The sequence below is a fragment of the Epinephelus fuscoguttatus genome, linkage group LG14, assembly GCF_011397635.1.
Source record: "Epinephelus fuscoguttatus linkage group LG14, E.fuscoguttatus.final_Chr_v1".
In the NCBI taxonomy this organism is placed as follows: domain Eukaryota; kingdom Metazoa; phylum Chordata; class Actinopteri; order Perciformes; family Serranidae; genus Epinephelus; species Epinephelus fuscoguttatus.
The window spans coordinates 41961806-41983321 of NC_064765.1; the positions used below are offsets into that span (position 1 = coordinate 41961806).

At 42.5% G+C, this 21516-nt stretch overlaps 1 protein-coding gene across 9 annotated transcripts in view; it reads left to right on the forward strand.

The window, feature by feature from the left end:
• Positions 1-21516, forward strand: part of adck1 (aarF domain containing kinase 1) — a 416484-nt gene that overhangs the window by 338579 nt on the left and 56389 nt on the right. For all 9 annotated transcript variants that reach the window (XM_049596288.1, XM_049596287.1, XM_049596291.1 and 6 more), the window contains one exon: positions 5440-5633. In XM_049596288.1, the coding sequence (XP_049452245.1) occupies positions 5440-5633 (194 nt within the window). The remainder of the gene's footprint in view (positions 1-5439; positions 5634-21516) is intronic.

The window sequence follows — 21516 nt, forward strand, 5'->3', positions numbered from 1 at the left end:
TATATTGAGCAATTTACAGGAAGACCCAAGTGGCATCTACCATGACTGCAGGACAAAGACAGTGAGGAAGCACTACAATATCCAGCACTATTGAAGGCTGTTAGATGTTAGAAATCCTGGCTCTGATTTATTCCCATTCAGAAAGCAACTTCTCTTCAGAAATGCTGGGCCAATACATTTTTCTTATGGTTCACTGCTTCACCACTGGTGGTCATTACTCTATTAATAATATTACAAGGCTTAGAGCGGGCTTTGATGCCTGCCACATGGATGTTATTTGACAATAGTGATTCATGGTTCGCTCACTGGCTGCTCTGTCCAGCTTCAGGAGTCACACTGGACTTTCTGAACTTCTAAATGCTGTTTGTTTGCTGCCTCAGTGTCGTGTGGTCACATCACTTCCTTTGGGCATGACACAGAGACAAAGAACAGAGACAGAATTTATCTGCGTTAGAATGTTAACTAGCTGTCTGTCTCTTTCTAGGACTACAACCTTCTGTTCTCATCGAATATTGAAATTAAAGTGATTATTACATGTTACAATGTCTGAACTGGTGCTGCCACAATAACAAGTTACTCCTTTTGGTAACAGCACCAATACGAAGTTTTACAAACTACTGTTATCTGTGAAATTTGATTCCGATAGTGGCCAATGGCTGCATAGCCTCCATCAGTCATGCAGGGAAATATATCCCTGACTGGATTTAAATGGGGGAAGGTTGTGTGAAAACAAGCAAAAAAGAGCTTTATCAGTGGACACAGCTCCAGAGAAAGCAGGTCCCTTCTGCTGTGTGACTATGTTTAAGTGTACTCCTCTTTATTTTAACATGGATTTACATTAATTTTTAGTCTGGACCACGACAGTGGGTCCAGCGCTGTTACATGGAAAGTCTGTGACTTAGTGCTGCCATTTCCTGTTTCAAATTGAAGTTCTAGTTTCAAATTAAAAGCTCTGTAGTGTTACATGCATGGTCCCGCCATATACTAAATTCTGGCCCAGACTTGTTCACATTATTGATGCCTGGTGCCAGATATCATCACTACTAGTCACCATTCCCATCTTTGATCCTATTGGACCCTATTGTTTTTGCTGCGTTTATTCTTTATTAGGGCCCGAGCGACGACGAAGTCGTCCACATAGGACCCTATTGTGATCGCGCTGTTTATTATTATTAGGGCCCAAGCACCTAGCAGTGCGAGGACCCTATTGAAATGCAAGGATTTTTTATTATTATTAGGGCCCGAGCAGGAGACCTGCGAGGTCCCTATTGTTTTTCTCCTGATTATTTATATATATATATATATATATATATATATACATATATATATATATATTTTTGTTCTTCCACCCATATAATTGCATTTTTCACTGCCTGAACATACCCCAAAACTCACCAAACTTGGAATATAAGTCACACCTGGTGAAAAATTTTATAATCTATTGTCGTCCTGAATTTCCACCACTAGGTGGCGCTATTATTAAGGAAAGTGATAGATTTTTTACAGATCATCCAGAGGCCATGCTGATTAAAAGTTGTGCTCTGCATGTCTGTAGGTCAAAGGGCGTGGCTGCTTTGCTGCTGTCATTTTTGATCCATCGCCATACATATTCAAGCAGCTGTCTCTCCCACATAATTCATCCAAACTGCTTCAAAATTTCTGTACGTGATAAGAGCCCCACACTCAGTGCCTCCATATGCCTCTAGGCAATCTTGCTCATGGCGCCCCCTTGTGGAAACAAGAAATGCCATCTTTTACACTGACAAACACCAACCTAAAGCTCCTGACCTGATCAACTTCATTTTGTGGCCACATGACGATGAAGTTGATGAATTTCCACAGTGACACACGTGTCCTGTCATGTTGCATCCTTTGCCTCAGAACATCAACTTGGTATAAATCCTTCATGCATAGTCCGATTTGCTTGAAATTTCACATGTGATGAGGGTCCACCCCTGAACGCATCTGGCCACATCTGGTTATGCTCGTAGCGCCACCTGGTGGATGAACGAAGGAGCGTTTTTTTTCCACTCCTGCCAGGTTTTTTCCCCCTTCTCGCTTCGCGCCACAGCCCCCGTGTGCCTCAGGCCCCCACGGTTGCATGGGGGAGCGAGGGCCCGATCATTGCTGCTTGCAGCTTTAATTATTAGGGACCTGCCCGAAGGCTGCGTTTATTATTATTATTATTATTTTTTATCAGGGACCGAGCCCGAAGGCAGAGGACTGCTCACAGAGCAGTCCTCGCTAAGGGCGAGGACCCTATTGTTTTTGCTGCGTTTATTATTTATTATTCTTTATTAGGGACCAAGCCCAAACACAGAGGACTGCTCTATGCTTTATTCTTTCTTCCGCCACCCCTTTGAACTGGAATTTGACCCCCTAAACATGCTCAAAAACTCACCAAAATTGGCACGCATGTCAGACCCGGCGAAAAATAAAAAAATTAACCCCTAAAGTGCCAAAAGGGCTCTCTAGCGCCACCTAGGTGTACTAAAATAGCCACTGCGGCCCGTAGGATTGTCGTACAAACATGAAACCAAAACTGCCGTGTTCATCTCATCAAGACCAAAAAATCACGTGCTGACACCCCTGACCTAACAGGAAGTGAGCTATTTGCCCTTTCAAAGTAAGATTTCCCCTCAAACATGCTCTTAAAAAAAAACATCTCTTCCTACACCGTTTATCGTATCGGCTTCAAACAGGGACACGTGACAGCTCAACTGCTACTAAACAGATCTTCGGTATGACTTTATCTCTCTCACCATTTCCTTATTTTGATGAATGGCCAATGGTTTGGGAATGGGAAAAACTTGTTTGAGGAGTTAAATCTCCGATAAAAGAGGTCTCCTCTGTGTTCTGTCTGTCTCTCTCTGCTCTTCTGCCAGGTGCACTTACTTCATTACCATGATAACTGCTGTCACACACAAACTCACAGAAACATGATGTGTGTGCGTGTCTACATCTTACATGCAGACATGACAGGGGCAGAATCTCCATTTTAACCCTTTAGTTGCCAGAGTTAATTGAGGAAAATATTCCATTTTCATTTCAACATTTCAAAAGACTGTGGCTTGAAAGTGGTGAGAGATAAAGGCATACTGTAAGTGACAGAAATATTCATCATGACCCAAATTTTGTCATGGGAGTAAATTAACTCATCTAATTTGCATATTGTGTCATCATTAGGTGGCAGCCATATTGGATTTCATAAATCTCAGTAAAACAACATTTTGAACATATTTACACAGTAGATTTATTTTGTTTTCTTTTGTTTTTGTCATCTCATCCTCAAAAAAAAGGGAGGGGAATCTAATGGGAGTAAATTAACTCATCTAATTTGCATACTGTGGCATCACTAGGCGGCAGCCATATTGGATTTCATAAATATCAGTAAAACAGCATTTTGAACATATTTACACAGTACATTTATTTTGTTTTGTGCTGTTTTTGTTGTCTCTTCCTCAAAATATGGAATCTGATGGGAATAAATTCACTCATCTAATTTGCATATTGTGACATCACATACCAACAGCTACAGAAAGCATTCAAACATGAAAACTTTCAGCTCTGTAAGGATTTTCTGATGTTTGTGGCAATATGTTTGATATTTCTAAATAATTCACAATGACGACATAAGCTGAGGGCCGAAACGGTCGCGATTGCGAGGTCCCATCCAACGCTGCTTGCAGCTTTAATTTTTATTTCTCCTTTCTCCCGCCGTCTGTTTGAACCAGAATTTGACCCCCTAAACATGCTCAAAAACTCACCAAAATTGGTGCGCATATCAGGACTGGCGAAAAATTTGATAAATGAAAAAATTAACTCTTGAAGTGCCAAAATGGGCTCTCTAGCGCCACCTAGACACACTAAAATGGCTGCTGCGGCCCGTAGGAATGTCGTAGAAAGATCAACACTGGCTTGTTCATCTCATCAAGACCTACAACTCATGTACTGACACCCCTGACCTAAATCCAACAGGAAGTGAGCTATTTGCCCTTTCAAAGTAAGATGTCGTTTTTCAAAAATGCTCTTCTTCAAAAAATATCTCCTCTTACACCGTTTATCGTATTGGCTTCAAATTCGCACACGTGACAGCTCAACCCCTGCTGAACAAATATTCTGAATAACTTTGTCGGTTTGGATTTTATAAGCGCTCAAAAGTGACATGACACAAAACCTCATGACGATCTTTAAAGAAACAGTGAGGGACAACACATCTTTAACTTGCGACCAAGATTGCATTTTTGACTCCACAAACATTAAAACTATATGTCTGCATTCGGGACAAGTGTATCTCTCTGCTGGTATGATCAGATTGACGATTAGACCCACGGTTTGGGAATTAAAGGGAGGAGTTAGAGACATCTTAAAGCTATCTCAATCTGCCTGGTCTCACAGCTTGTCTCTCCCTCAACTGCAGGAAACCCATTAACTGCCATGACGACGCCTTCACTCTTTACAATTGTTTTGCCTGATTGATAAAACAACCCTCCACCCCTCAAAACATGCACATGATGTTTGACTGAGTAAAGTTTAACATAATGACAATCTTAATCTGATTGTCAGGCATTATTAACATTGTTTATGTCACAGTCTCTGTCTCCCATTCCCCTCCTGTCACTCTGCTGCAGTGATTTTCCACTCTCCCTCCCTCTGCTTCACTCTCCTGATCACCCACTCCTGCTCTCACTCTCCTGATCGCCCACACCTGCAGCTCATCCCCAGCAATCAAGCCAGCATAAAAGCCTCAGTCCCACACTCACCAGTTGCTAGATTGTTCTTCAGCATTATGCGAGACTTTCCAGCGTTCTTCACCTGCCTGATCACTTCGAACCCCTCGACCCCCTTCGACTGCTCCTCTGTTCTCTCCTCATCTGCACCTCTGCACGATCGGCTGGTTTTTCAGGCTACGGACTCCTCGCTCCGTCATCAGCGGCTGAAGTAAGCTCCTTTCCTTCACGTCACGCTGTGAGAGAACTGAACTGTTCGGGTCCGGGCGCTCAGGTGCTTCCCCTCGGTTCTGCAGCCTCAGAGACTGTGTGAGGGCACTCCACCCGAAGAACGAACTGTGCACTGAATTGACTCATTCTGCTCCGCTCCCTGTTTGCTGTGGTGACAATAAAAGTCATTACCAACTGTTCCCGTTTTCTGTTGTACTGCTTTTGGGTCCAAACCATACCCGTTACAGTTTAATTAAAATTGTACATTTTAAAAGTTTCCTGTGCCCCCCCCCACTCCCCCACCCCCGTAAGCTAGAATTATGACAGAAGTAGAGAGTTCTTTTCAGACTCAGTGAAGTTGGCCTTGTGCATCCACCCAGAAGAGATCTACTCACTCACAATCAGTGAAAACATCAGTAAGGGTGTACAGGGCCTCTGACTTGTATGCAATCTAACCAGTAAAGACATAGCTTGTCTTCCTGTCTGTCTCCCTTGGCAGGACGTTGAGATACGAACCAATGCAGCCCTATACCTGCCCCAGATCAGCGAGCTGTTGAATCGTGTGCCCCGACAGATGCTATTGCTGCTTAAAACCAATGACCTGCTAAGGGGCATTGAGACCACCCTACAGACCAGAGCCTCCTCCTCGTCTTTCATCAACATGTCCCGCTGCTGCATACGTGCCATGGCCAGGTCAGAAAGATTGGACGCATACTTTTGTACTCATGCATTTTTATGTAGTTATTATTCCCCTGTGCCGGTGACAGCTGTGGTTGGAGGCATTATGTTTTCCGATTGTCTGTCTGTCCATCTCTCCATCTGTCTGTTAGTCTGTACATCTGTCTGTCTCATTCTAGTGAACATGATATCTTCATAATGCCCTGGGGAAATTTCTCCAAATTTTGCTCAAACAACCACTTTGACTCAACAATAAAGTGATTGGATTTCAGTGGTCATAGGTCAACGGTCAAGGTCACTGTGACCTCGTCTTTCTCAATCTTGTGAAATAGACATCTCAACACCAGGAGGGAATTTTTTCAACTTTGACACAAACGCTCACTTGGACTACACAATGAAATGAATAGATTCCAGTGGTCAAAGGTCGAGGTCACTGGGACCTTGCATCCGTCTCATTCTCATGAAAGCAATATCTCAAGAACACAGTGGGGGTATTTTGTCAAATTTAGCACAAATGCTCACTTGAACACATCAATTAAGTGAATAGATGTCATTGGTTAAAGGTACCGTGACCTTGCATCTTTCTAATTCTCATGAACCTGATATCTCAAGGAGACCTTGAGGGAATTTGTTCAAATTTGGCACAAATGTTCACTTGGACTCAAAAATGAACTGATGAGATTTTGGTGGTCAATGGACAAGGTCAGTGTGAACTGGCATCCATCTCATTCTGGTGAAAGAGATAGCTTAAGAACACTTTGAGGTCATTTCTTCAGATTTTTTACAAAGGTTTACTTGGACTCAATGATGAACTGAGCAGATTTTGGTAGTCAAAGCCATGGTCACTGTGAATTTGTGTCTGTCTCATTCCTCTGACCACAATATATCAAAAAGGTATGTATTTCACACAAATGTCTTACAGGCTATAATGATTAAGTAATTACATTTCATATCCAAAAGGTCAAAGGTCATCTTGACATAATGTTTTGCAGAGACACTTTTCTGACCATTATTTAACGTCGTAACTCAGAAAGAGGAAGGGAGACATTTGGTCAGATACTGAATTGGTGACTCTAATCTTGGGTGTCCACCTTGAAACTGTACTGATTGTATAGATCTTCTGTGCTTGACATGTGTGAAGCATCTATGTTTTCACAGATATTGATGGAAACTGGAAGTGCAGCTTGACTGGCTCATGGAGGCTTAAAACTGCAAGACAGTAATTCTAGTTAGGGGTCCAAACCCACGGGGCCTGGGGAACGCATATGCAAGCAGGCACGTTTCCTAGGACCAGTGGTGCTGGGAACCCTATTGTTTTTGAGACTCAGAAGATGGATCTGATCTAAAGTTATCAAAAGAATTCTGCCCGGTCAAAAATATGCAAATTATTAATGAACAAATTTTTGTAGCTAGCTATAAAAATGCAATCTGTTCCGTATCTTTGTCAAATTAAAAGCTATCAAAACCAAAGCAGAGATCTCGGGTTAGTATGTGACTGTGAGGGTGTGATCCGAAGTTGGTGGACATTGTCTACTAGGGGGTGCTATAAACATGGGAAGTTTATATCACGGCTACACTTATTTTTATGAAATTTGGTGGGTATTATGTAGGGCCATTCCTGAGGCCATATATTGAAGGTGGTCATGACTAGCTGAAATGGGCATGGCTTATTACAAGATAAAAAACAAACTTTTTTATCAGCTGAACTATTGTACTATGTGCTGTGAAATTTATAGAGTACATGTAGAGTAGGACACAGACCTATCACATGAAAAATTGTGAGAAACTCCATTAGGTGGCGCTATAACAAATGCAAATGCGTTTTTTTTCTACCTCTCCCCTCGCTGGAAGCCTCGGACCTCCTGCTGCCAGCCTCTGCCTTGATTAAACACTGAAAATTAAATAAAAGAGGGAGACAGGTTTTTCCTATTTTATCTTATTTTGTTATATTCCTCCCTCTCCCCTCGCTGGAAGCCTCGGACCTCCCGCCACCAGTGTTGGGCAAGCTACTTGGAAAGTGTAGTGAGCTAAGCTACTAGTTACTCTAATATTAAATGAAGCTTCACTACATCAAAGCTATCGCCCTCAGAAATGTAGCAGGCTAAGCTACAGCAAAATGAAAGTAACTAGTGCAACTACATCCAAGCTTTTTACTAAATTGAACCAACTTCGTGCCAAGTCAGTGTTACCTTACTGATCAATAAAACTGTCAGTCAAACAGAAAGGCAGGTAAAAAAGTTAAGTTCAATTGTTTATTGAACAGTGAGCTGCACTAACTCCCAACACGACTCAAACCACAACAGCAAGAATGAAGACCTGCTTCAAACAGTCACAACATGGTCAAAAACATACATGCGTGTATGTATGTGTGCAGTGTTGTGCGTGAACGCGTTCAATGAACGATCGTTCATGAATTCGTTCATATTTCTGGCAAACGTGAACTGAACGCACTGAATTTCTGCTTGATGAACTTTGTTGTGAACACGTTCATTCTGATGTTTGTGAGCGGCGTTCTTTCGCAGTTCAATTTCGTTCAAGAGTGTGCCAGATTTTCTGTAGAAAACCCGCTAAAACTCACCGCAAACACGGGTTCATACGCAGCGGAAAAAACACTCATCTGGCAACCCGCGCCACCAGAGTCGCATCGCCACATGCGTCATCATACTGCGCAAAGCATGGAGGCAAAAACAAATGATGGCAGCACTACCGCAGAGCATGGGGAGTCAGACGCTAAAACAATGCCCACCATTCAGTCAACTTCTTACGATTACCTGAGGGAATTTTATGAAAAAACGAGTGATGATCCGGGTGGGAAAAATCTTACCTTTTTGTGTAAACTTTGCCCGCCGGGTTTAAAGAAGCAAATCCGTACATCTGCAACCTCAACAGCGAATCTGAAACGGCACATCGAGCTAAAGCACCCGGGTAGCCTGCCAAGGTATGTGCAAGTGCATAAAAGATCAAAAGATACGGCAACATCGACATCAAGCCAAACCACATCCTCTATGCAAATCCCACTTACGTCATACAGTAGGTCTAGCGGCTCTGTTGTCTGCATCTCTCAGCCACAGCTGGACAACCTTGTTTTGCAGTATATTGTCGGAGACCTGCAGCCTTTGAGTAAAGTAGAAAGCCCAGCTTTCACAAACCTAATTAAGGGGCTGCAGCCATCCAGAAATGTGCCATCAAGAAAAAAAATACAGACACTGCTAAACAAGAAATTTGAAGAGAACATATGTGACCTGAAGACTGAACTCTCTGACGTTGATGTGGTGTGCACAACAGCAGATTGCTGGTCAGCTGTGAACAAGGCATTTATGGGCATCACTATCCACTGGCTAAACAAAACTGATGTTTCAAAGAGACACTCTGCTGTGCTGGCATGTAGGCGGATTAAAGGAGCATATACACATGATGTGTTGGCAAAATTATTGTCAGATGTTAATAAAGAATTCAAAGTCCACAACAAGGTTGTATGTACAGTAACAGACAACGCTGCAAATTTTGTCAAGGCATTCAATTGTTTTGGGGCAGATGTTGCTATTGACAGTGAAGAGTCAGAGACAGTGGTCAACTTCGATGAAACTGAAAAAGAAGAAGATAATGAACCAGAATCAGCCCATGCTGCCAGTGACACCTCAGATGAAGACGATCAGATGGAGCCTGCGCCTCTCTCAGGTCTGGACCATCCCTCCCTCCCCCCTCACAGAAGGTGCATGGCTCACACCCTGAATCTAGTTGCCAAAGACACAGAAAAGGTAACTGAACGACGCTACAAAACAACACTGAGGGCTGTTTTTACAAAAGCATCCGCTCTCTGGAACCGGGTGAAACGAAGTCCAAAAGCATCTGATGTCGTGGAAGAAAGACTTGGGCTTGGCTTTGTCGTGCCAAATGACACCAGATGGAATTCAGTATTTCTTGCCATGGAACGACTTTCTCGGATAGCAAGGCTAACTACCAAGGCAGAGATGAATGTGGCTGATGTCACCCCTGCAAATGATGCTGCCTCCATTTATGACGATCTGATTCTGCACACTGTGAGTGATGAGTTAGGGTTCCGTAGATTCTCTCCACCTGAAATCAACTTCATACACACATTTGTGGAAGTGATGAGGCCTTTGGCCCTTGCACTTAACATCTTACAAGCAGAAAAACATTTTTCTCGGGTACCTGGCTCCAACAGTTGTACAGCTGCAATGCCACATGACAGACCTCTTGGATGAGAGCATACAGCCCACTGCTCCAGAGGCTCTGGTCACATGCCATCCTCTCATAGAGAGTATTTTGCACTCACTAAGCACAAGGCTGGACGGTCTTCTGGAGAAGAGGGAGCATATACTCTCTGCAATGCTGATTCCAAGGTTCAAGCTTGACTGGGTTCAAGGTGAAGAGAAACGGGTTCAGTACAGACTGATGCTAAAAAGAGAATTTCAAGCCCTCACCTCTGATGACTCAGCTGCAAGAGACCCAGGTCAAGCTCAGTCCAGTGGTGAAAGTGACAAAGACCCTGCAGCATCATTCTTCAGATTTTCGAGGAACACTCAGGTTACAAAAGCAGAAGTTGACGTGTATTTGGATGCCCCAACCACGAATGGATTTGAAGAATACATGCAGCTTCCAAAGCTTAAAAAGCTGTTCATAAAGCACAACACTGCCCTGCCCTCAAGCGCTCCAGTAGAGAGGCTCTTCAGCATTGGTGGACTAATATTCAGGTAGGGATGAACTGTGATTATAATCCACACTTACTATGCTTTGCTAATAAATACAGTAATACCCAGATTATTGTTATCATTATGGCCACAATAATCATGCCTTTAATATTTCTCTTTCTTTCTTTCTTCTCTTCTCTTCTCTTTCAGGCCCAGGAGAAACAGACTGGGAGATGCCAATTTTGAAAAGCAGCTCATCTTGAATGCAAACAAGAAAGGATTTTGAAGACAAGTCACAAAAAATGCATTCACCCAAAACTGAAAAGGGACTCAATGAAAATGTAAAAGCAGCTCATCTTGAATGCAAACAAGACAAGATTTTGAAGACAAAGTCACAAAAAATACATTCAGCAAAAACTGAAAAGAGACTTAATGAAACATTGAAGAAAAACAGATATTCATTGCATGTCATGTTTGCACTTTGAATATTGCACTTTGAAGTACAATCTTAGTTTCCTACACATAAGAGAAATGGAGCTATATTTTTATTTGGATTTTCAAAACAAATATTTAAGTTTCAGAAGTCTTTGGGATCCTGACTGAGGCTGCAGCTCCATTCTTCTCAATTTAAAATATATCTAGCAGCAGGGCATCTCTGTATCAAACCAAGTACTTCATTTTTTTTTCTTACTGAGCCTTTTAATATGCCAATGTTGCTTCCTACCTCAGCGTCAGTTCTACCTCAGATTGTGTTTCTGTTGGTATGTTGATATCTTTTTGACTTGTTACTACAGTTTAGAATGATCTCCTTGAGGAGTTTTGTTCCAGCTTTGGAAAATTTAAGCACTTTAAGGACTACTCTCCTGTTTTTGTTTGTTTGAATAATTCTTAATTTAAAAAAGACCATTCAAGCAGTAAGATTGTCCTTATGTTTTTGAGAATAAACTGCAGGGGTAAAAGCTGCAGCTGGCAAGTAGTGGATTGAATGGCTGCAACAAAGTGTTAATCTAACAAAGATGAAGTATGATGCATAGTTTAAGTGTTTAAGTTAAGTTAGTCTGTGGCAATAATTTTGAAAAATAATAGCCCGCAACAACATATTGAAAAAAAATATAAAAGAACTATGAACTAGTTCATTTTTGGAACCATGAACTTAGTTCAAAAACTTTGAATTATGAACTATGAACTGAACTAGTTCATTTTAAAGTTTGCGAACTGAACTTTGAACTAGTTCTTGTAGAAAGTGAACTTTCCCAACACTGTATGTGTGTATGTACACAGCAAAAACTCAAAATCTTACCAAGAATATTTATTTCTGGTCAAAACAAATCCCATTACAATTGAAATAAGACTCATTACCTAAAAAGTAACTTGTTTTTAGACAATTTTCACTTGTTTCAGGAAGATTTTCACTTGAAATAAGTAGAAAAAAAATCTGTCCATGGAGCAAGTTTTTTTTCTTATTGCAAGCAAAAAAAAAAACTTGCTCCATGGACAGATTTTCATACTTATTTCAAGTGAAAATTTGCTTGAAACAAGTATTTTTTAAGTGTAAAGAGATTTGTTTTGACTAGAAATGAGGCTAGTAAACACATTTTAGTAAACACATTTTATAGTGAGCAGCATACACATGTATGTCCCCTACAAATCCCAACTGTGTTTACAAAGTTTGAATGAACGAGACAGACGCAAAGGAAACGCAGTCTGCGCATTAATCCTTTTGCTTCTGTCTGCAGGAACGAATATAAATCCCATTCATGATGGGGTCAAATGGATTATGTGCAGTATTAACCACAAAACAAGCAAATACTTCATCTTAATGGCATATAACACTCATTATGCTTCAGCTGAATCCTCTAAGCAAATGACCATGTTGAATTTTAATTAGTTTATCACGTTAAATGTCCGAAATTGTATGAAATTGCTCCAATGCGTTAAGCTAATCTTTGTGCATAATCACACAGCCTGATATGCCCTGGCAAACATGGTAGGACTGCTGTACAGACCGCTGGTCTTTCTTACCCTAATCCTGGTTATTTTCTGAAAGCACAGAGCAAAGAAATGTCTTTTTTTTCTCCCCCGGTCTGCTGTCAGCAGAGAGCGGCGGCTGCAGTGGGGATTTCAGCACCACGGACAGCACGCGTAAAAAGACTTGACAAGCGTCTCCTTTTAAATGTGTTTGCTGCTAACGAAATTATACATAATAAATGAAGACAGTGACATATTTTCAATAAAAAACAATGAGTTGAACGTTCATTTCAAGCTTTTGTAGTACAACGAGTTTGAGAATTGTGCGAGTGCGGCCGGAGAGCAGGCGGCAGTGTTTGACGCAGGAAACTCAATATGGACTTGAAAATCAATTTCGGAGTGGGGGTCGTTTGGGAATGGAGGGCTGTCCCCTGTCAGGTTCATGTGGAAGTGACTCTGTGTGGTAGCGGTGACAGTTTTATTTCAGTCCATAACAGAAATCCCCGCCTCGTTTGAGCTTCAGAAATGATTTTGGAAATGTAGCTTGTGTGGACGCTACCGCGCTAAGTGATCAATAAAAGAGCTTAACTACTGAGAAGTTACTTGATTCAGAAAACAGCGACGCTACCACCAAGTTACTGAGAAATGTAGTTAAACTACAAACGTCCGCTACTGTATTGACGCTACTGCCCAACACTGCCCGCCACCCGCTCCCGTCTCAAACACGGAGGTCTCCCTCTCCGCTGAGCACCCACGGCGTATGCCTGGCCTGTTAAATAGCCTGTAACCATAACAACTGTGTGACACAAACTCAGTGCTTTAGTCATGAAATAATGTCGGGCTCGGTCGGGTTCAGAAAGAAATATGTGGCCCATGCCGCACTCTAATGGAAATGCACGTGACTTTTTTTTTTACATTCCAGGAACTGTTTGCAGGAAGCATTACTCCAAATGTGATGGAACCGGTTCCGGAACCGAAACTTTGGACCCGGTTCCAAAAAAGTACCAGTTCCGGATCCGACCCTTTACACATCCAAAACCTACTTTTTCAAACTCCTCCTACAGATTTTGTCCAAACTACATGAAACTTGGCAGGTGGCACTCTCAAGATAGACCTGATCTAAAGTTATCAAAACAATTTTGCTCGGTCAAAAAATATGCGAATTATTAATGACAACATTGTTGCTTGCTAAAATACACATATTGTTGCATATTTTTGTCAGACTAAATTATATCAACATGACACTTAACACACTTGTTCCAGAGGTCGTTCAGAGGCTCGGTGCCAAATTTGGCTCAAATTGGCCACGAGTGAACACTGTAAACCCAGAAATATCACGTTTCATAAAAGATGATCAGATTTGTACGAAAATTGGTGAGCATGATGTGGGGACAGTCCTGAGGCCAGCCACAAAACTTGGTGATGATTGGTCAAAGTGGGCGTGACTTATTGCAACAAATGCATTCAGCCTATAGAACGAGCAAAGCACTTCCCATTACGGGGAATACTGCAGCTCACGCATTGGCCTGTGTCCTGACGCTCACCCCGCGCCCATCGTCCTTTGGGGCTGACAGTTCTAGTTAGTCAGTTCTAGCTAGTCAGTTCTAGTGCTGGGAAACCTATTGTTTTTGTTCAGATTTTTATTAGGGTCGGAGCGACGACTACAAGTCGTCCGGAGGACCCTATTGAAATTGCGCTGTTTATTATATATTATTATTAGGGCCCGAGCAACGACAAAGTCGTCCATGAGGACCCTATTGTAGTCACGCTGTTTATTATTATTATTATTAGGGTCTCAGCAACGACGAACTCGTCCATAGGACCCAATTGTAATTGCGCTGTTTATTATTATTATTATTAGGGCCCGAGTGACGACAAAGTCGTCCGCGTAGGACCCTACTGTAATCGCGCTGTTTATTATTAGGGCCCGAGCGACGACAAAGTTGTCCATGAGGACCCTATTGTAATCGCGTTGTTTATTATTATTATTATCATTTATTAGGGCCTGAGCGACAACGAAGTTATCCGTGAGGACCCTATTATAATCGGACTGTTTATTAATATTATTATTAGGGCCTGAGCGACAACGAAGTCGTCCGTGAGGACCTTATTGTAATCGCGCTATTTATTAGCGCCCGCGTGATGACAAAGTCGTCCGCGGAGGACCCTGTTGAAATCGCGCAGTTTATTAGGGCCCGAGCGATGACGAAGTCGTCCGTGGAGGACCCTGTGTAAATTGTGCTGTTCATTAGGGCCCGGGCGACGACCCCATTGAAATCGCGCTGTTTATTATTATTAGGGCCCGAGCACCTAGCGATTGAATCCGATTGAAATGCAAGGATTTTTTATTATTAGAGCCAGAGCGACGATGAAGTCGTCTGAGGAAGCTGTTGAAATCGTGCTGTTTATTATTATTATTATTCTTTACCCGACTTTGTGTCCCAATTTCCCTTTGTGTCCCATAGGGCGTGGCTGCTATGGCGCTGCCATTTTTGATCCATCACCATGCATATTCAAGCAGCCCAAATAATTCATCCAAACTGCTTCAAAATTTCTGTACATGATAAGAGCCCCGCCCTCAACGCCTCCATATGCTCGAAGGCAATCTTGCTCATGCCGCCCTCTTGTGGAAACAGGAAATGCCATCTTTTACACTGACAAACACCAACCTCAAGCTCATGACCTGATCAGCTACATTTTGTGGCCACATGACGATCAAGTTGATGAATCTCAACAGTGACACACGTGTCCTGTCATGTTGCAGGCTGCTGCGGCGGCGACTTTTCATCCTTCGCCACGGAACATCAACTTGGTATAAATCCTTCATGCATTGTCCGATTTGCTCGAAATTTCACATCTGTGATGAGGGTCCACCCCTGAACGCAACTGCCCACATCTGGTTATGCTCGTAGCGCTACCTGGTGCATGAACAAAACATTGCGTTTTTTCGCTCCTGCCAGGCTTTTTCTCCCTTCTCGGTTCACGCCACTGCCCCCGCGTGCCTCAGGCCCCCCGTGGTTGCATGGGCGAGCGAGGGCCCGATCACTGCTTGCAGTCGTCTGAGGACCCTATTGAAATCGGGCTATTTATTATTAGGGCCCGAGCGACGCCGAAGTTGTCCGGAGGACCGTATTGAATTCGTGCTGTTTATTATTAGGGCCCGAGTGATGACAAAGTCGGCCGCGGAGGATCCTATTGAAATTGCGCTGTTTATTATTATTATTATTATTATTCTTGCGACATTTCGTGCCCCAATCTTGCCCCTTTCCCAAGTTTGAAAATGCTTCTAACTTTCCACATTCATCCGGCCACATCCGAAATTCGATATTTTTGGGCGGTTGCACATGGTCGGTGCGAAATGCCGAAATAGCACCCCCTACAAATTTTCAAAAACCCCTCCCCATTGGGGTTAGTTTGTCGTAGGCAAACGAAATTTGGTACACACATGTATCATACCCAGACGCACAAAAAAAGTCTCTTGACGTCATGGTAAAATCCCAAGAGGAAGTCAGCCATTTTGTTTTGAACTTTTTTGTTACGCCGATTTCCACAACTTACATTTGAACAAACTTGTCCTAGGGATTTCGTCCTATCGACTTCAAAGTTGGTACATATCATCCTGATAACATGCTGATCAAAAGTTATTAAAAGCTTTTCTCTATGTCAAGGGGTGTGGCCGCTAGGGCGTGACAAATTTTGGCTCTCCCGCCCATATACTTGATCTCAGCAGCTTCAAACTTGCTGGATATGATGATGGCTCTGCCCCGAACGCCCCGATATGTGAATATCCCACCTTACTCATTGCGCCCCCCAGTGGTAACAGGAAGTGACCAGTTTTTACTTTGACATGTCATGCCACAAAGTTGACCGCATCAACTTCATTCCACTTCTAATGTATGCAGAACAAGTTGGTGAAGCTACCTTATGAACGATGTGAAGCTACATCTAAAATGCCTCTATAGCGCCCCCTTGAAATTTAAAAAAAAACCCCTCCCCATAGGGTTTTTTTTTTTTGGAGTAGGAATATGAAAATTGGTACACATGTGTATGTTGTCCAGACGCACATAAAAGTCTCCGGCACCAATGGTCTACTCCAAACAGGAAGTCAGCCATTTTGATTTTGACCTGTCATTTTGGCATGATTTCCACATGTTGTATTTTAACGAACTAGTCCTAGGGATTTCATCCAATCGACTTCAAATTTTTTACAGATCATCCAGACACCATGCTGATCAACAGTTGTGCTCTGCATATCTGTAGGTCAAAGGGCGTGGCTGCTATGGTGCTGCCATTTTTGATCCATCGCCATGCATAGTCAAGCAGCTCTCTCCCACATAATTCATCCAAACTGCTTCAAAATTTCTGTACATGATAAGAGCCCTGCCCTCAATGCCTCCATATGCTTGTAGGCAATCTTGCTCATGGCGCCCCCTTGTAGAAACAGGAAATGCCATCTTTTACACTGACAAACACCAACCTCAAGCTCCTGACCTGATCAACTCCATTTTGTGGCCACATGACGATCAAGTTGATGAATCTCCACAGTGACACACATCCTGTCATGTTGCAGGCTGCCGCGGAGGCAGTAGCAACTTTTCATCCTTCGCCACGGAACATCAACTTGGTATAAATCCTCCATGCATTGTCCGATTTGCTCGATATTTCACGTGTGATGAGGGTCCACCCCTGAACGCACCTGGTCACATCTGGTTACGCTGGCAGCGCTACCTGGTGGATGAACGAAACATATGCGTATTGTAGCTCCTGCCAGGCTTTTTCCTCGCTTCGCACCACAGCCCCCATGTGCCTTAGGCCCCCGCAGTTGCATGGGGGAGCAAGGGCCCGATCACAGCTGCTTGCAGCTTTAATTAGGGCCCGAGCAGGAGACCTGTGAGGTCCCTATTGTTTTTCTCCCGATTATTTTTTTTCTTCCGCCCATATGATCGCATTTTTCACTGCCTGAACATACCCCAAAACTCACCAAACTTGGAATATAAGTCACACCTGGCAAAAATTTTTATAATCTATTGTCTTCCTGAATTTCCACCACTAGGTGGCGCTATTATTAAGGAAAGTGCGTTTTGGCTCATAACTCCCATATACTTTGTTGCACATACAAAAACCTCATATCAACATGTTCAGTGAATTGAGCTGAATCTTGTGGTATAGGCCATGCCCATTTCCGCCTACCGTTTTTTTTGTGGTTTTTTTTTTGTTTTTTTTTGAAAAATTTGCAAAATGTTGCAAACCTACTTTTTCGAACTCCTCCCAGGCAATTTCACCGATTGGCATGAAACTTTGCACACAGCATCTGTGGATCCTCCCAACAAAATGTTATTAAAAGAATTTCTCCACATTGGTGTATCCGAATGACATGAAAGTCAGGTTACCACTTCCCATGAGCCCCTGAGACTCTGTGCAAAGTTTCGGGTGATGACCACAAGGTGGCGCTCTTTAAATTGAAGTATTTTATATCTCAACATCGGTTGAGCGGATTGACACGAAACTTGGTATAATTATTGTCAATGCCCTCCTAAGGATATCTGAAAAAGGACTTACCAATCCGCCACTAGGTGGCGCTCTGGTGACTGTCTAATTTAATATTTGGCACTGTGCCAACACCATAACACTCATGGAAATAAAATTGATAGGGGTGGTATAGACTGGCTCCTGTAACTCACACACCAAAAATGACCAGCAGATGGCACTATTTTCAATGCAAAAGCGTTTTTGGCTAATAACTCCCACATATTATGTCGCACATTGTTAAACTTTCTATTTACGTGTTCTCTGAATTCAGCTGAATTGTGTGATGGAAGCCACGCCCACTTTCACGGTAACTTTCCATTTGCTAAATCACCACAAATGAAAAACGTACTTTTTCGAACTACTCCTAGGCGATTTGACTGATTTGCACCAAACTTTACATGAAGCATCTGTGGACCCTTCTGACAAAAAGTTATTAAAAGAATTTTGATAGTCCAAAAAACGCCCAAAATATAAAACAACAAATTCCTGCATATTGTTTTCAAAACAGACAGTCTTTCATATCTTCACCAAATACAGTCCGATTACCACAACACTTTTGCTGATTGTGTTCCATGGCCCGATGAGAGTTTGTGCAAAATTCGGTGCAAATCGGCCAATAGGTGGCGCTCTGGTGGCAGTCTAATTATTGTGAATGGAAGTAAATTGGAAAATCTTCAAATCCTCTTCAAAACTCATTGACTTTCAACCTCTTGTTGTCCCTCATACTTTGAGCTAGAGACACCATGTGAACTTTAAAAGAGTCAGAAGACCTTGAACTATTGGGCATGTATTCAGCTTTTGAAAATCTTTTACGGTTTTTAAATCATCACAGTTTTACTTTTAAGGATTTTTAGCTGGTCTTCTGGTTTTATAATGGGTGTGTTCTGCGTGAGCTAGAGAGCGTGACATCATTGCTAGAGTTGGGAGCAGCTAGAAAAACTGGAGAGAAAATTCTCTTCAGCTTGATTTGGATGCCACATCTTTTACTTCACAGAGACTAGATATACAGTACAGGCCAAAAGTTTGGACACACCTTCTCATTCAATGCATTTTCTTTATTTTCATGACTATTTACATTGTAGATTCTCACTGAAGGCATCAAAACTATGAATGAACACATGTGGAGTTATGTATTTAACAAAAAAAGGTGAAATAACTGAAAACATGTTTTATATTCTAGTTTCTTCAAAATAGCCACCCTTTGCTCTGATTACTGCTTTGCACACTCTTGGAATTCTCTCGATGAGCTTCAAGAGGTAGTCACCTGAAATGGTTTTCCAACAGTCTTGAAGGAGTTCCCAGAGGTGTTTAGCACTTGTTGGCCCCTTTGCCTTCACTCTGCGGTCCAGCTCACCCCAAACCATCTCGATTGGGTTCAGGTCCGGTGACTGTGGAGGCCAGGCCGCAGCACTCCATCACTCTCCTTCTTGGTCAAATAGCCCTTACACAGCCTGGAGGTGTGTTTGGGGTCATTGTCCTGTTGAAAAATAAATGATCGTCCAACTAAACGCAAACCGGATGGGATGGCATGTCGCTGCAGGATGCTGTGGTAGCCATGCTGGTTCAGTGTGCCTTCAATTTTGAATAAATCCCCAACAGTGTCACCAGCAAAACACCCCCACACCAACACACCTCCTCCTCCATGCTTCACAGTGGGAACCAGGCATTTCGAATCCATCCGATCACCTATTCTGCGTCTCAAAAAGACAGCGGTTGGAACCAAAGATCTCAAATTTAGACTCATCAGACCAAAGCACAGATTTCCACTGGTCTAATGTCCATTCCTTGTGTTTCTTGGCCCAAACAAATCTCTTCTGCTTGTTGCCTCTCCTTAGCAGTGGTTTCCTAGCAGCTATTTGACCATGAAGGCCTGATTCGCGCAGTCTCCTCTTAACAGTTGTTCTAGAGATGGGTCTGCTGCTGGAACTCTGTGTGGCATTCATCTGGTCTCTGATCTGAGCTGCTGTTAACTTGCGATTGCTGAGGCTGGTGACTCGGATGAACTTATCCTCAGAAGCAGAGGTGACTCTTGGTCTTCCTTTCCTGGGTCGGTCATCATGTGTGCCAGTTTCGTTGTAGCGCTTGATGGTTTTTGCGACTCCACTTGGGGACACATTTAAAGTTTTTGCAATTTTCCGGACTGACTGACCTTCATTTCTTAAAGTAATGATGGCCACTCCTTTTTCTTTACTTAGCTGATTGGTTCTTGCCATAATATGAATTTTAACAGTTGTCCAATAGGGCTGTCAGCTGTGTATTAACCTGACTTCTGCACAACACAACTGATGGTCCCAACCCCATTGATAAAGCAAGAAATTCCACTAATTAACCCTGATAAGGCACACCTGTGAAGTGGAAACCATTTCAGGTGACTACCTCTCGAAGCTCATCGAGAGAATGCCAAGAGTGTGCAAAGCAGTAATCAGAGCAAAGGGTGGCTATTTTGAAGAAACTAGAATATAAAACATGTTTTCAGTTATTTCACCTTTTTTTGTTAAGTACATAACTCCACATGTGTTCATTCATAGTTTTGATGCCTTCAGTGAGAATCTACAATGTAAATAGTCATGAAAATAAAGAAAATGCATTGAATGAGAAGGTGTGTCCAAACTTTTGGCCTGTACTGTACATAGAAATGTAGGAAATCTTATTGGCTTTCAGCTGACTTTGGTCTGACTACGTTGTGACCAAAAGTTATCACAGGATTTGTCCAATGTTGAATGGCGCGCCCGTTGCCGAGCGTTGAATCTTGATCTCGCCATGAAAAACGAAATTGCTGTAGCTTTGGCATAAATGGTCCTGTCTCCGCCAAACTTTACATGATTCATATTAGTCCCGCCCTGAACACATTTTCATTACCATATTTCCTGATACTCAAAGTGCCATCTAGTGGCAACAGGACGTAAGTGTCATCAAACACTTATCTTTGGATTTATCTGAAAGTTACATGCTGTGGTGTATATTTGATGTGTAAAAACATGATGTATAATGTTGGGAAGAGGAGGAGCTAAATATGATCATTGGCAATAATTCATAATTATTAAAGTTAATTATGGATTATTAAAATATTTGATTAATTAATTAATAATTAATTAATTATTACATAAGCATAATAATCAAATTAGCTTACAGCGGGGCACCACCGGGAAAACCGGACCAATGGTCAGACGTAAATTCAGTCTCAAGAGTGCTCACTGAGGAAGCTAATTCTAGGGAGATATCAGCAACTATAAGATGAACAGGAAGGAGTGGAGCTCAGGCACTGACTTTGTCAACCAGCTTCATCACAGTATACAATGAAAAACCAAAGCAACCTCTCTTTGCAGTATAATAGGGTTTATTCACACTGATGACATTAATTTACAACCAACATCAACATTGCTCTATAAACCCTATCAACTATAAAACATTACTGAATCAACCAGCAAGCATCAAGAAGGGTGTGTGTGTGTGTGTGTGTGTGTGTATGAGGGTGTGGGAGAAAGTGGGTGAGTGAGCGAGGATGTGTGTGTGTGTGTGTGTGTGTGTATGTATGTCTGAGCGAGTGGGTGTGTGAGAGAGAGAGGCGTGTGAGCGCAGCAAGATGGCGGCTGTGACGCTGCAAGCTACGTCATGCAATGGCGGCTCGCCAAGAAAGCACGCGACTCAGAAAAAGGAGGGGAGCCGGTAGAGAGGGAAGTTCGAATTGCTCGGCTCCAAGTGTAGGTTAGTGGAAGAGAGGAAGAGAGAAAGGGAAGCACTCAGAAGTG